At 44.6% G+C, this 15,301-nt stretch overlaps 1 protein-coding gene across 3 annotated transcripts in view; it reads right to left on the bottom strand.

Moving 5' to 3' along the window:
• The window catches only part of Nrp1 (neuropilin 1), a 139,713-nt gene that overhangs the window by 55,777 nt on the left and 68,635 nt on the right, over positions 1-15,301 (bottom strand). For all 3 annotated transcript variants that reach the window (XM_005345924.3, XM_005345923.2, XM_005345926.3), the window contains exon 7: positions 14,278-14,444. In XM_005345924.3, coding sequence (XP_005345981.1) covers positions 14,278-14,444 — 167 coding nt within the window. The remainder of the gene's footprint in view (positions 1-14,277; positions 14,445-15,301) is intronic.

Raw genomic sequence — 15,301 nt, 5'->3', positions numbered from 1 at the left:
CCAGCGTGGTTGGCAAGATCTGAAACTCCTTTCTTCCAAACAAAAGCCAACCGCGTGATATTAAAGTCAACATGAAAGTGGCTGAGCCACTAACCGCCCTCTGTAAGGAGGAATGCTACTACTCATATCCTCTTATTTCACACTGTGAATATTGTAACTCGTCATAAACTTTCCAGTCCTTTTGAAAGACCGTCCCTTAAAGCTGGAGTGCCAGTGAGTCTTGTTGGTTGGGTCCACCCTGTATGAAGTGGTCCTTGTTACCTACTTCTCAAATGGTCTCTCATGAACTCAGCCTTTCTTCTCCTGGAAGTTGCCTCAAAGGCAGCAAGAATAAATAACACGTCTGCTATATCTTACACAATCTTAAAGACATCACCCTGCCTGCTCCAACTTCTGTTCAGGAGTGAAGACATCCTATGGTGTTTAAGTATGAACTGACTACCTGTCTGAGACCTGGGGATCCCTCAGGTCTTTCCTGTAGTTTGGTAAAAGTAACATCAAATTCTCTGCACCATTGCAAGTTGTAATGTTCGCTAATTTGCAAACTGTATGGAGTTATCATTGGGGGGGGCTAGAAAAAACAAGCAAACTTCAGGCAGAAACATAGCTAAGCTGGATTAAAGGTGCACTGAAGGACAGACAGACAGACAGACAGACAGACAGACAGACAGACACACACACCTTTCTAGTTTCTTGGCAGTTTAAAAAGATTTCAAACTAAAAGAATCAAGAAAATATTAAATACAGCGAAGGAATATTTCTATTTAAAATGTTGTTCTGGAGTTAGGAGGGGATGGCTTAGCCAAGTAGAGTGTGTGCTGTGCAAACATGAGGACCCAAGCTCAACTGCCAAAGCCCACAGAAAAAGCTGGTGCAATGGCACACACACTTATCATCTCAGCACAGGGAAGGCAGAGACAGAGGATCCTGTAGTTCGCTAGTCAGCCGGTCTAACCTCCCCGGTGAGTTCTAGGTCTGTGAGACACCCTGTTGTGGAATATTATTTTAAGATGTGTTACATTCATTTGTTGCTGTGGGATATTTGTTTAATGATGCAAAGATGTGTTGCATTCTTTCATGCTGCATTTGTTTAACTCTGTGAAGCTGCGTTACTTTGCTTGCTTACAACACCCGATTGGTCTGATAAAGAGCTGAACGGCCAATTGCGAGGCAGGAGAAAGGATAGGCAGGGCTGACAGGCAGAGAGACTAAATAGAAGGAGAAATCTGGGAAGATCAAGGAGCAAGAAAAGAAGGAAAAAAAGAAGGAGAGAAGACACGAGGGGTCAGCCACCCAGGTACACGGCCAGCCACGGAGGAAGAGGTAAAGAAATGTACGTATAGAATAGAGAAAGATAAAAGTCCGGAGACAAAAGATAGACAAGATAATGTAAGAAAAGCTGCCTAGAAATAAACCAAGCTAACGTTGGGCGTTTGTAAGTAACAGTAACATCTCCTTGTGATTTATTTGTGAGCTGGGTGACGGGTCCTCCAAAGAGAAAAAGAGCCGAAAGAGTAAGCACACAACTACAACAGCCTGTCTCACATACAAGACGAGCAGCTCCTGAGGGGTGACACCCAAGGTTGTCCTCTGGTCTCTACAAGTGTGCACAGACAGGTACACACCTGTCTGAACACATATGTACTGCCCCTCTGCCAACACAAGCGGTTACTCGATTCTGCGCATGTGCGTCTTTTGGCTACAGGGGGGTGATTCTTACGGGATTCTCTAGAGAGAAGCATTTACAGTCAGCGTCTGCCTGTTCCACAGCCAATCATGCCTTTAATTTCTCCTTTGCCTAAAATGTTGGTTTCCAAAACAAATTGGGGGTGTGGTGTTGGTGGTATGGAAACTAAAGGCTTGCAGATGTGAGTGATGGCCTCCATCAGTCACTGGCCGTATATAGCCTGACAGCTTCCTTTCACACAGTGTTTCCGGCATTTCTCAGTGATGTACGCTGGCCTCTCCCAATAACGAGAGTTTCATGTGCTGATGGAGAGGTTGTGAGTTCAGATGTTGGGAAAACTCTTCCATTTGACATAAAACATCCCGCCAGGAGCTGACAGGATTGCTGAACCTGAGGTTATAATGAATGTAGCCCAGAGACAAGACCGAGGGAAAGATCAGGCTGCTCGGTGCCAACTGTCACAAATTCTGCACAGTCTCTGGAGGGAAGGCCCTCATTCTGGTTTTTGTTTGTTTGCCTGGGGCGGGGTTTGTCTACATAGCTCCGTCTGTCTTCACAGTTGAGGCTTCTGCCTCAAGAGCCCAGCACTAATGGCGTGGTCACTACTCTCGGCCCCATTGTTTTGAAGACACATAAAGGAGACTGTGGCTACATTTCCCTGTTGGGGAAAGCTTACCAGTCCGTTGGTATACTGATTCTTTCCCTCGGAGTCATTTCTGAAGGGGATGGTTTTCCAAATCACACTTTCAAAGAATGACTAAGACTTGTGATTAGAACTCGTAGTGGTTGAGCTGAACAACACACAGACTGTGGCAGGAGAAAGAAAGCCCACTGGGACCTCACCCAGAAGAAAGAGACAGCGATGGCAACAGAAAGCACTGTGAGGAGCACAAGCCTCCTTCACAATCCAGAAGCAATCAGCTCACACAACAGCAAATTATTTCCATGTTTTGAGAATAACCCAGATGCTAATTTCTAGTGTTTGAGCCTGGGTCATACAATGAGGAAAATATGTCTGGCTGACAACTTGCAAAACCGCAGGACACAAGCACAGACGTCATAGGGCAGTTTGTGCTCTTTGCCCCTCTCCTACCTCCGCTGGGAATCCTCTAACATGCCAGAAACTGTGGCTGGCATTCATCCACGGGAGCCATTCTGGTGTGTGCGCATACATGCATGCACACTCGTGTCTGTGTGTGTAGGTTTGAAGTTAACCATCAGGTGTCTCTTCCAGTCTCTTCACCTTATTTTTGAGACACTGTCTTTTCCCTGATCTGTTTCCCTCAGCTATTCGACTCATCTGGCAGGTCAATTAGCCCCAGGAACCTTCCTGTCTCCTCCCCATCACAGAGATCCTAGGACCACACTGTCACTCTGACTCTTTCTGTGGGTCTTAGGAATCAAACTCTGTTCCTCCTGCTTGTGTGGAAAACTGTCTACTGGCTGAGTTACGCATAGTTGGACACATCTGCTTTAGTTTTGGCAAAGGGTAAGAGTTACCTGTCGGATGCAGGTGGCCGGGCCGCAATGGGTGTAAACACATGAGGGGTGGAGGAAGTCCTTCTTGGCAGACACAGAGCTAAAATGCTTGGGAATGCTTCAGAGAGCTTCCCCCTTCCCATAGGACTTTGCAGGCTTTCTGATCAGGGAGAATTCAATTACATGGTGGTTATACTCTGAGATGCAAAGTTAAGGGATTACAGCACACCACTTCACATGGTTTTAATTAAAACGCTAGGCATTAAAAAGAAATGGAAAGATGATTCTTAATCTGTATGCATTATGTTTGATAAAAGACCTTAACTGAGATGAATCTAAAATGAGAAACACAAATATCCTAAATCTAGACATTTCATAGGAAGTGATGTAGAAAGAAGACTTTTCTGTAAACCATTCTAGAAAGCGAGCTAAGTTTCTGTGCTGTACAGCTGAGTTTCCAGGTGGAAGCATGCATTAGCGCCTCATACTCCCTCCCAGATACAGAACATCCAGGCAGAAGTCTTGAAAAATGATCGTCATGGTTATTGCACTAAATGAGATTCGTCTACTTAGCAGCCAGCTGATATTAGAGAAAACATACTAAGCACACGGAAAAGTACCGGCTGCTTTCCTCCTCTTTTGTCTGTGTCATATGTACATGTGTATGTGTGTTTTGTATGTGTGAGTGTACATAATTTTTAACATTTGATAACTGCTAAATAAATTATTTCATGTAGTGTGGATGCCTTCTAAACAAATAATGACACCATTATATCATTGGAAACGTGAAAAACTATAGAAAAATATGATATTTACACGATGAAAATGTTGTTGATTGAGAGTAGCAATGACTAATCTGGATTTTTAAAAAATGCTTTAAAAAATTAAGCTAAAAGGTGATGGTTAATACTGTCAACTTGACAGAATCTAGCATCACCTAGGAGAGAGAGATCTGGGAATGTCTGTGAGGGAGTGTCTAGACCAGCTAGACTCAGGGAGGAAGGCCGCAATGAGGGGGTCTCCAACAAGCCCAAGCACTGCAAATGCAAGCAGACTTTTCCCTCCTTCTCCCTTGCTAAGCTGTTAGATCGCCTTCCCAAAGCAAGCCCCCAGGATCTATTCCCTTATTTGGCACTGCCTCACTCCCTAGACAACACAACAAGGTCCAGCAATCAAGAATCTTTAGCAGGCTGCTGCCTAACCCGTCCAGTCAGGACCTACCAACTGATCCTAACATAGACTCTCCCCTTTTCGTCTCCTTAAAGACTCACTCCTGCAGAAACATCTGCTGTCTGTCCTGGTCCAAGCCAGAGGCTGCCCCTCCCCCTTCTGAGCCTCAGAGAGGAGGGTGATGTTCAGAGAGTGAGCTGCCTCCTCTCTGCTTCCTGACTGTGGATCCGACAGGACAACCAGATGCCTCCTGTTCCCGTTGTCATCCCATTCCTGTCGTGAGGAATTGGACCCCCCAAACTGTAAGCCAAAACAAAACTTCTTCCTTAAGATGCTTACATCAGGCTGTATCACAGGAATGAGAAAAGCAACTGATATAACATAGAGTCAGGAGCTTCCACTATGCAGGTTTCCTTAGTCTGGACTTTCTGGGAAATGTTTAAACAGCCACCAACTTTGGCTCACTGCATGTATACTTATTTTGTTAAAATCAGGAGCTTAAGAAGATATTTATTCTTTTTCCTATAAGCTCCACGTTTCTTAATACAGCAAAAGGATTCATCATGATTTCACATTTCTTGTGATTTCCGAACTTCTTCTCAATTATCCTGAGTCTTTCGCAGTAGAAATTTGGTATTTAATTCCCAGAGCCTCTCACACTGAAGGCTCTGCCTAAGTCCTTGCTCCTGTAATTGGAGCCTGCATACCTAGCTGGGTCTGGTCTTTCTCTGGTCTGAGGTGGGATTTACCAGCGTCTACAGTATGTAAACACTTCGAGTCTAGAAGGCAGAGACAACCAAGATGTCTTTATTCAGGAGGCTGGTGCATGGTGTGGCTTTCTCCTTTATCCTTCAGAGTAGTCTTTTAGCTTATAGATGCTCAGAACAAAAATGACTTTCTGTTTAAGGAGAGACGGAGCCTGGGTGTTGGCCAGACTTGAAGGTGCGAGCAGGCTGTGGCAGTAGGTAAGCCCCAGCCTCGCAGACATTCCCATCAGAGATGTATGTGCTTCACCTTGTCACTTACGGGCTGGATGTCCCTAGGAGCAGAGCAGCTCCGGAGAACCAAGGGAAACAGTCTCACCACACAACACAGAGTCTCAGCATGAGCACCTCAGCTTCGTGGTGGAGGCGGCCCTAACAATGACTTGATCTGAGGAAAAAAAAAAACCTTCCTTAATGGAGCAAAATTAGCCGCACGCTGCCTCACGCCATTATCAATTGCGTTTAAAATGAGTTCCAGCTATGCTCCACATATTTATATTTTCATCTTTAGGCAAGCTCAGGGCACCAGCAGATCGAGTACATTTATTTTTAATAGAATCATGGAATCTTAAATGCTTGAAAGGCCCCGAGAAGCTGTCTCATCCAATCACCTACCCCCTGAAGAACAGTATCGATAGCCCTCTCAGGCTTGCGAAAAGAATGAAAGGGGTTATTTATCCTCTATGCTAGATCTATAAAATGTAGTTGGAAGTTTAAGCATTAGAATTGCAAGAAAAATAAAACTTTGCTGCAGTGACGGCTTTGTTCTCCTGACACAAAGCAATTAGAAGCATGTCATCAATGCATTTTTAACCCCTTGAGGCAGACAGAGCTGATAAAAACAAAATGCAAGTCACATGCACAAGCACATGTGTGATTATTCTCAGTCATAATGTGTGCAATTAGTCTCAAATGCCTACTCTCGTCAACTGCTGGAAATACAAAAGCATAATGCATTTTATTACTGTTGGGATATACAGAGCATTTTAAAATTTAATCTACTTTTCTCTCTTTATTGGAACCTAGAGTTGAATGAGACTAGATTGCCGAGGGAGGGGAAGGGGAAAGGGGAAAGAAAGGAAATAACCCAAGTGCGTGTGGATACGGGCACATGAATTTGTATGTGCATGTGTGTTTGTGTATACTCACACATGGGCATGCAGTTTGTATACATGCATGTTTGTGTGTGCATACATACAGACACATGCATTTATGTGTACAGATGTGTTTATGTATGCTTATCCATGTCCATGTATTTTGTATACATTACGTGTCTGTATGTGCTTGTATATAAGGGTTGGGTGTGTACATAGCTGTGTATACATACACTCTCTCAAGCGTCAGTCTTGTTTCAGGTCAGCAACCCAAACTGCCCTTTTAATGTTGCTTGAGATCTTTGTGTTGGTGTGGGTCTTCTGGTGCACTAACCAAGAGCTATAAGGTCCCGCATCTCCATTCAAATCCGAGCCTGGATGCCAGGGTGCAGACCTTGCTCTCATCACTAGAGGTGTCTGTGGATATTGCTAGAACTAGGGGTTCTCCCAGTTTTAAAGGACATATTTGCTTTTTTTTTCCTGGGGTTTTCAAACTACAATATGAAAGTTATTTAAGGCTCAAGAGTGGGTGTGTTATATCACATGCAGCATAAACGTAGCCGTTGCTCCTAAATGTGGACATTAACACACTCTGTAAAAGGTGCAATTATTACCACTGGGACAGAAATCAACAAACCTCACCAAAGGAATTTCCTAAAACTGCTATCATAAAACCTGCCAGCGTTATGGATTTCATTAACATTTTACTCCCGGAGGGTTCCCAATTGTATAATAACAGAAGTTCTTTAAATTTTCAGTACCGCAGACAGGAACAGCTTTTTCACCCAAAACAGATGTGAAAGCATCAACCTTCCCTTTCCATTGGTCCACAGATTTGGTGTTGGCTGGTAACCAGGAACACTTAGTGGGCTGTCAGTTAGGTCATAGATATAAAGATGTAATATTATGAAATAATAAATTAATAAATAATAGACAGCCTCGATAATGTCTGTTCCCTCCTCTGGAATACGTTGGAACTTAAAAGACAACAATAAACTTGTGACTGGCATCCTTCAGGACATCTAAAATATGTCTGTGTGCAACACTTCCTACACGTGGGAGAGCTAATTTCATTCTCATTTTGCCCAGATCTTGTTGCTCACAAGTGACAATTTCATCCTGTGTTTTTGTTCCCCAGGGTCATCCTTATCTCTGTGCATTTCGAGTGTGATTGTCTAGTGGTCTAAAATAGCATCTGTATTTATTCAGTTAAAACAGTTCACTTTTAAAACCTAAAAATAGAGAAACTCAAGATAAGCAAGCAGGGAAACAGTGATATGATTTTTCTGGGTAAACAAATACATCTGTATCTTTGGAAAACCAAAGAACCAGATTCTAGTTCAAAGAGCAGCATCAAGGAGGTTACGAAGCACCAAGAATCCAGTAGCAAATCATTTGTTGTTCAAGAAGCCTGACCCATCTGATGATGCAAAGCTGGAGTCTGGGGCACTCTAAGCGTCCTCTTGATGGTCATTTTTGGCTGGGTGTTAAAAAATCAAACATCGACACAAATATCTTTTGGTAGTAGGAACTATTGTGTGGAAAGGCACATGGGCATCTTGTGTGTACACCAGGGGCACTGTTCCAAACCTGTAAGTTCCAAACTATGCCCTTTCTCTACCTACCCCTTCCAGCTTGAGCCCGCTTCACACTAAGAGGTTTCTCCACACTTTGTCCAGTGCTGCGTCACAGTTATAGTTTCTACAATGTTGAGCCTGGTTAATAGACGGTCTACAAACCAACAGCTAAGCAGGGCCTGCTGGGACTCAGAGTGCCGCTGCTCCCACATCCCCTTCAGATGGATACAGCCCTCTACAGAGCTCACTAAGAGCTGAGCAGGAACAAGGGTGTCTACGTTCTGATTTACTGAAAATCTTGGGACTTTGGGCCTGAATAAACAGGGATAATGATGCTAACACCTACTCTGGTCCTACACTTCAAGTTGAGGTGTCCTAGGAAGGAGAGAAAAAAAAATCTCTTTCATTATGTAACTGTGAATGTGGGTTAAAAGCAAGACACCGTCATCACAATAAGGAGAAGGCAGAGCTAAGAGCAAAGCCTTGTGCCCAGCTTTTGGGTGTTGAGAGTGAAGGGTTGTGCCCAGCCTTTCAGCGCAGTTCTCGATGAACCACCCTGGGTCTTTCCACGCTATTTGCAAACGTTACTCATGATTTCTAGGGAGTGTTGACATGAAAAGGTCATTAGCAGAACCATTTGTCTGATTTCGAAAACAGAGTTAAGTGGTCAACTTGACCAAAGTTATTTTAACCATCCTGGTAACTCCTACATGGCGAAGCAGTCAAAGTATTGAAACAATTATGTTACATGAGTTCCTGTTTCCCTCAACCAGATCCACCCTAGACCCCTGAGACCCTGGATTTAACGCATCTCTAGTTATGACCTTCAAAGGACCTGTAACAGGAAAGTCCAAAGTGGAGACAACTCCAGGAAAGGTGGCTCAGGGAACAGAATCCTCCAGAACAATGTCTGGAGGGAACCCCGCCTAGGTATCGGGTCTGTGAGGGAAGCGCCAAGGCTCTCCTGGGGGGATATTTTAAAGTAAATTATATACCTTCCAGGTGAACATTTCGAGTACCAATAATAGTTGTAACACACACACACACACACACACACACACACACACACACACACACACACACACTGAACAGAACACCTGTAATTTCCCTAAATTGGCTAAGACTAAAGTTTACAAGCATCATTCCACATTTGGGGAACCCGGTGAGTTATTTCTGTCAGTTCTCTCGTTACAGATTTATAAAGTATCATTTTATTGTAATTTCAGCAATTTGCTAATGATCGGAATGAGTTAATGCACCCCCTAGAGAGCCTGGTTTATAAACACGGCGTGTTTACAGTCAGAATAACCCTGCTGTATACACATTCTGGATTAGTCGAGTTGGCAGATGGAAGCGATCGAGAGGAAGGCATTACAGACTGTAAACCCAAAGGATGCTGGCGACTTTGTGGAAACTCAGAGATGGTTTCCTAGGGGGTACCTGCCTCACACTCGACAACCGGGAACAAAGTGCAAGAGGGGAGCAAACGCTGTCTAAAAATTGTTAACACTAACGGCAGCCCACAGCTTTAAGATAAATCACTGCAGTTTCTAACTTCCAATCTGGGGATACTCTAAAGGTTACAGGCAAGGGTTTCAAATCAAACACTCTTGGAACTGAATCAGCAAGCACTTTGTTTTCTATCTAAAAGGTGATTAAAATGTATATTAGTGTTGATTACCAGAGAAAACATTATTTTATTTCATGTGGTCCTTGAAAGAAGTCCAACTTGTTTTCTCTTTGCTCTTAAATGCAGTGTGCAGTGTGTGCGTGTCTGTGTGTGTGTGTGTGTGTGTGTGTGTGTATCTGTGTATGCATCTAGAGGCCAGAGATGAGACATGAGTCTACCTCTTTTTCGAGACATGACCTTCACTGGTCTGGAGCTCTTCAAATGGGCTAGACTGGTAAACTAGCAAGCTCCAGGGTCCTCCTATTTCCTCCATCCCAATGCTGGCACTAAAGTTTGCCACCACTATAGAAGGCTCTTTTACATAAGGTCAGGGTGGAATCAGGACCTCATGCTGGCACAGCTATCTGCCCAGCCCCAGTTCCATGCTTCTAGTTCTCTGGTTCTAATCTCATCACATTATAACTGCTTTCCCAGAAGCCTTCTCCAGCACGAGGCTAACTTACCAAACAAACAGAATGTGGTTAAGCTGCCAACTGCATTCTGTTCCTCTGGAGTGCACACAGGCAGAAATAGCCTACTACAAAATTTCTTTTTCCACCAAAGACAATGCCCTCCCATTTGGTGAAGAGCGAGGTTTCAGTCTGAGTTGGTTTATCAAATAATTCTATTTCTGAAGTCACTGGGGGTGGGGCGGGGTGAGGTGGGGGTGGTAACAGATTAGTCCCTGGTGCCATTTTTATTTATCTGGGATCAGCAGAGTTCATCTTCCACCCAGCCTCATGTCTCTTACAGTAGCTTTTCTTTTTTTGTCTCCTGGCATTTTAATCAGGGAAAGTCACAGTTGTTTTGAGGAAAATGCTCCCAAGAGCTTTAATTAAAGCTGGAAGGATAAATCTGTTTACAGTGTGGTGAACACCATCATTAATAAAACATTGGAATAATTAACAAATTAAATTCTGCTTTGTGTGTGAATGGATACAGTTAGGATCTATGAGACCATGTCTCTTGAACAAATGCAACATGATACGGACTTTGTGTGGAAGAAAAGGAAAACACAGGCTGTGTTTCTCTGGAATGCCTAGTGCCATAAGGCTGGTGGAGCTTCAGTGGCTCATTTCCATGAGTCTACGGTCGGGCTATAATGATGTGTACAAAAATAAGGATTTTGATGGCATCACAGATATACTGAGTCTATGATTGCTTAATTAGAAACAAAGAAAAAAAGATTATGTTGATATAAGTACGCCTAGAAGACAGACTACAGAATGGAATACTCTGGGAAAAAATGAACCAATTTTACATTGTGTTCAACTGTGACCACGCACAAGAACTTTTTGTGAAGTGGCCTTGTGAGCAGGATGTGGCCATTCGAGAACCTTCCAGCCGGGACTTCCCTTCATGTTTCTTCTTAGCAGGCTGCTCCTTGCCTTGTTTTGAAGCTTCCTGGCAGACCAGCGATCTCACAGGAAACACTAGCGTGGACGCTCATATCCAGGGCTAACGATGTATTGTTGTTGTGTTTTTTTTATATGTTACTTGGTAATTTCCTAGAGAAAACAATGGGCATGAAGGGCTGTTCCTGGCTTTAAGGAAAGGCCATTTCCAACGCTGTTTTATTAATCTAACACATGCAAGTATTTGTTCTCGTTGTTGCTACAGCAACATGTTTTGTGGGGCGTATTTCATGCAAAATGGGATAAAGCTGAAAAATCAAGACAAATGTCATCTGCATAATCATGTGTATAAAAATAGAAGCCTACGTGCGTGCCGCCATAAGTGCGATGCGGCGTGATTAGCAGTGCCTGCCTTGGCCCTTCGTCTGAATTACGCTGTACTTGTCGGTTAATTTATAAAACATCCATCTGATGAAAACAACCAGCCAACCACGTCCAAGGAGCTCAAGACAAGTTGGAAGCACACGAGATTCTTCATAATTAGGAGATGGGTGGATGATAACCGCTCCTACCATGAGCACAGACGCAAGTGTGTAAATGAGCTCTGAGTGCCAAAGGAAAAGGACAGTTTCACTTCAATGTAAACAAGAAGCTAAGCTTCCATGACAGTCACCTTTGGCATACACTGAGGGGTGAGGTCCCTACACATGGCCAGCGTGAGTGTCTTCAGTGAGAGGGAAGGACAGGACAAATCTGGGGTTCCTGAGACACACACCCATCTGAAGGCAAAATGAACCACAAAGCCACCACACTTGACAACGTGCAGAAGCAAGAGGAGTTGGGGAGCCTAACAGATTCTGTTTCCAAGTCCAGGGTGCCGCCTGTGACGGACACTTAATCATCTTTCTCAGCCTCAGTGTCCCTGGTTTGGAAACAGAAGAGTTTAACGTCCTTTCCATGATTAGGGGATTAGGTCAAATCTGTGTGCTGTTAGAAGGGGAAGGGGCTCATTGGCAGGGGGTTTGCCTAGCATTTAGGAGGCCTTGAGTTCCACCTCCAGCCCCAAATAAAACCAGATGTTTTGATCCCTGTCTGCAATTCTGGCACTGGGGGGAGGGGAGGGAAGGAAAGAGGATCAGAAGTTCAAGGTCATCCTCTGTTACTTAGTGAGTTCAAGGTCATCTTGGGCTACAGGAATTCCTTCCTCAAAAAGAAAAGTGTCCAGGACACCTCAGAAGCAAACAACATGGGGAACAGCTCATGAGAGGCACCGTAGCTGGTGCATCCACCTCCGCAGAGATAGGCTGAGTGGGACCAGGTGACAAGGCACTGTCCATGAGATGTGAATTGCTGCACAGGAATTTCAGCATCTGGGGTAACTGTCTCTGGTCTGCTTCCTCTGCTGCCTTGCCGACAGGGACATTTCAGATAACAGCCACCCCTTGATCAGCCTTTGGCCAGCCTGGGGGTGGAGGAATATGAATAGCAATAAACCTTTTGTGTGTGTTTGGGGGAGGCTGCCATGTTTCTCCTGACCATACCACTCCATGAGGGAAAGGGTTGGATGGCATTTTTCCGCAGCCATCTCAGATTGCATCTACTAAAAATGACGTGAGGTCCTGTCCCTATGTCAAGCGCTTCAGGAGTGCCCATTTGCTCTCCATGTTTCTGCCAATGAGGAACCGGTTCGTGCAGAAGAATTGCTACTATGGCAGTTTCAGAACCCCCTGCAGGACCACAGGGGGCCCATTATTGAGTAAGGTCCACGTTACCCAGAATAGAAATGCATTATCATGCAGACATGCTTAGCACTGCAAAAATGCAAGCTTCCCCCAGAGCTGTGTCTGTCATTCACAAGGAGCTGCTTGTGGGTTTGGAGACATGGAAAGACAAGCTACCATGAGCAAATTAATTTCACCTCTGGCTTCATCTAAAGCAGGCTTCAGCAATCCTGAGTGAGGCCTCATCTTTTCCCACCCTCCCTACGTGGCTCAGGGTTATCATTCAGAGGTTAGCATGGGTTCATGCTCCCATAATGGGCTCTTTCACTTTAAGTGTATGCTAAACTAATATTGACTTTTGCAAAGTAAAACAGAATCCTGTATTTGTGCTCAAATGACTGAAACATCAATGGACATGGGAAATGATAAAAGTCTCTTCTCGCATAGAGACTATCTGGAGTTAGTCATTTTTAAATATCAGGCAATAAATGGAAGCCTCTTAGGCCAACTGATTTGCATTTACACAGAATATGCACGTACACATGCTTCATTAAACAATGGTGCAGACCCCGTGAGCCCAAGCACAGGACCTTGGGTGGTGGCGAGATGGTTAATCGTGATTGCCAGTGTGATAGGCTCTAGAATCACAAAGGAAACAAATCTTTGAACCTGACTGTAAGGGATCTTCTAACTTAGGTTCACTGAGGTGAGAAGACACACCCTAAAAGCAGACAACTGGTCTGAGGTCCTGGAATGCATAAAAGGGAGAAAGTGAGCTGAGAAAGAGCATTCCTCTTTCTTTGTGACCTGATACGACGTGACTAGCTGACCCTTGCACAGGCTGCCACATCTTCCTTGCCATGATGAGCTGTATCCCCTGCAGCTGAGCCAAAACACACCCTTTCTCCCTTAAGTTGCGTTTGCCAGATATTTTCTTGCAACAAGAAGCTGTATTAACAATATGGGTGGGAACATTCAGAAGTCAAGGCTGTACAAGGATGGGTACTCAGACTGGTACTAGGGATGACTCCTGGAAAACAGAACAGAAGACCTGGGGGATAAGAACCAGTGCAGCTGCAGTGAGTAAGGATCTAGTAAAAGCAGTAGCAATAAAATCACTAATGCAGATAAACACGAGGATTCTTCCATACTCATGCATGAATACAAGTTAGCAAATGCCCTCAATTAGCTACACAGAACATGTGTATTTTGCATGCTCTACTCCAATCAAACTGAAAACCCAATATTTTTGTTTTGTTTTGTTTTGTTTTTGAGACAGAGCTTCTCAGCAAATCTCTGGTTGTCCTGGAACTCACTCTGTAGATAAGGTTGGCCTTGATCTCACAGAGATCCACCTGCCTCTGCCTCCGCCTCCCTGAGTGCTGGGAGGCAAAGATCTCAAACACACCCTACTGACAGAATTCCTATATTCCAACAAAGAAACAGAACTGTAGCAATATAGGAAAGGAATGTGTAGCTGTTGTCGGATAAAACCTTACCTTCTAGTTGTGATGGAAGTGAGGTATCTACTCAAACTCTGGAAAGAACTGTGGGAAGGATTTGAGAAGAAAAGAATGGTTTCTGGGGGCCACCTGCAGCTACCCTGCTACTCTGTGTGCATGAGTGCGACCATTTTCATGGGTTGAATCTTGTTCAGGCTCTTTTCTGTGGTTCTCATAGAACCCGTTTCTGTTTGACAATCTTTCCAGATGCCTCATATAGGTCTCCCAGCCCAACCATTACCAGTTTTGTGCCACCTACCTGGATCCACTCCCGAAAGGAGTCCTGCCCTGGAGTCCACCCATTCTCGGGGTAGTTGAGGCGGGAGCGCTCTACAGACCAGTTGTTGCCATACTGTGAGGATGCAGAGATCTGGTCCGAATGGATCTCTCCGGATTCCATGCCCAGAGGCTCCATACACTTGAAATCTGCAGTCAAATTATGAAGGGCAGAAGACACGTTTTAAATTTAATGTGGCAAACTAAAGAGTTCACTCACAGCATAAGGCATAGGGAGATGGCTCAGTAATGGTTAGGACCTGCATCTGATCCTAGGCACCCACGTAAAAGGCAGCTGGGCCTGCGATATCAACACTGCTAGTCAGAATCCTGGGGCTTGCTGGCCAGCCAATCCAACCAGTCCATAATCCCAATTCACTGAGAGGCTCTGTCTCAAAACATATGGTAGACAGTGACTGAGCACACAGCCTGATGTCAATGTCAGGTTTACACACACACACACACACACACACACACACACACACACACACACACAGACAGAGACAGAGACAGAGAGATGAGAAAACAGAGTTCATTAACAAAGTCTGGCAAAATATGCAACATGGGAGGATTGGAACATGGCACCTATAATTATGTTATCCTAATGGAGATATTTAAGAATACGATTATGAACGTCAGCACAGCTATTATTAACTCTCCTGTGTGGGCTAAGGTTAACAAATGCTCTTTGAGGTGAAGGGATGTGGTCTGGTTGGTAGAGTACAGGAGAGGAACCACAGAGGTGGCTGGCTAGCACTTCATCATCTGGTGTGGTGCGCGCCCCGCCGGCAATCCCAGCATCCTGGGGGTGGAGGCAGGACCAGGAGTTCACGGTCATCCTCACCTGTATACTGAGCTGAAGGTCGGCCAGGGATCCATGACACCACGTGTCAAAATAAAATAAGTTAGAGAGCCGGGCGGTGGTGGCGCACGCCTTTAATCCCAGCACTCGGGAGGCAGAGGCAGGCGGATCTCTGTGAGTTCGAGACCAGCCTGGTCTACAGAGC

Source organism: Microtus ochrogaster, chromosome 4 (genome assembly GCF_000317375.1).
Source record: "Microtus ochrogaster isolate Prairie Vole_2 chromosome 4, MicOch1.0, whole genome shotgun sequence".
NCBI classification, from domain to species: domain Eukaryota; kingdom Metazoa; phylum Chordata; class Mammalia; order Rodentia; family Cricetidae; genus Microtus; species Microtus ochrogaster.
This window is presented reverse-complemented; position numbering and strand designations above follow the sequence as displayed.